This window comes from Camelina sativa, chromosome 8 (assembly GCF_000633955.1).
Source record: "Camelina sativa cultivar DH55 chromosome 8, Cs, whole genome shotgun sequence".
Classification (NCBI taxonomy): domain Eukaryota; kingdom Viridiplantae; phylum Streptophyta; class Magnoliopsida; order Brassicales; family Brassicaceae; genus Camelina; species Camelina sativa.
The window spans coordinates 6,928,413-6,929,502 of NC_025692.1; the positions used below are offsets into that span (position 1 = coordinate 6,928,413).

At 27.5% G+C, this 1,090-nt stretch overlaps 1 protein-coding gene across 1 annotated transcript in view; it reads right to left on the bottom strand.

Moving 5' to 3' along the window:
• LOC104706552 overlaps window positions 334-1,090 on the bottom strand; it is a 1,482-nt gene continuing 725 nt past the window's right edge. Inside the window, exons 2-3 of the mRNA XM_010422749.2 lie at window positions 988-1,053; window positions 334-645 (exon numbers count right to left, since the gene is read on the bottom strand). Coding sequence (XP_010421051.1) covers window positions 509-645; window positions 988-1,053 — 203 coding nt within the window. The 3' untranslated portion in view covers window positions 334-508. The remainder of the gene's footprint in view (window positions 646-987; window positions 1,054-1,090) is intronic.

Sequence of the window (1,090 nt, forward strand, 5' to 3'; positions counted from 1 at the left end):
TTTAAAAATAATTATAAGGAGATTATATAAATATATATATTTCATAAAATTCGAATTTATAATATTATTTACTTATTTTTAATTTTAAATTATTAATTCTACAAAAAAATATAGAAAAGGGGATTAAAGAAAATATACAGTTAATTATTAATTCTAAATTTTGTTAATTCTCACTTTTATATAAACTTAAATCGTCTAATATTTAAATAATTTATTTAAAAACATTGTTTTTAATTTTGTTTGATTGAGAATTTTTTTGAATAGAAAGATAAATTTTTCTTATTTTTTTAAACCAAAATTTTCTCCTACTTTCTCTTTTTTTAGTTAGGAATAAAAATATAATCCAACTTGTATAAAGTGGAGATAAAAAGTAATAGAAAAGGACAAAACCTTCACTTTCCTTGGAATAAAATAAACTATTGAAAGGGAAACACACATTTTTCATTTCATTATTGGAAATTAAAATATGAGAAGAAAATTCATGGGATTGCAGCATATCTTCCGCCAATCATAACTCAAACTGATCATAATCATCCTGATCATCACGGACATCTTCGCGCCTGGGGTCGAATTCTTCTCCAGCATGGATCTTGTTTCGTGCTCCTCCAGGTTTACAGATTCCCCCAGCATTGTTGCATAGATTTGCTTATATTTTTAAAAACTTTATATGAGTTATATTATATGACTTAACCTATGAAAACATTAGGGAGGTTTACGCTCATAATTTATTTTCTACAAGTAGGACATATGTATTTAACATTTTCCTTTCCAGAAAAACCCTACAATTATTAACTTTATAAAAACCTTGAGAATCTTGTAGTTGCTGTTGATCAGTTTCTAACTAGAAACCCTACAATTATTATTTTTTATTAAAAAAAGTTGAGAATCTTGTAGTTGTTTAATCTATGTTGATCGGTTTCTAATCATAAAGAGACTCTTCTAGGATCTACTCATAAAGAGAGTTTTAATTCGGTAGAAGATAGATACCTCCAAGTGCTTGCGTTAGGAACAAAAGTAGGATTAGACACACTGCGAGGATGCTGCTTCCTCCACCTGGTACCACAAAAACCAGATCTACTCTCATTAACAC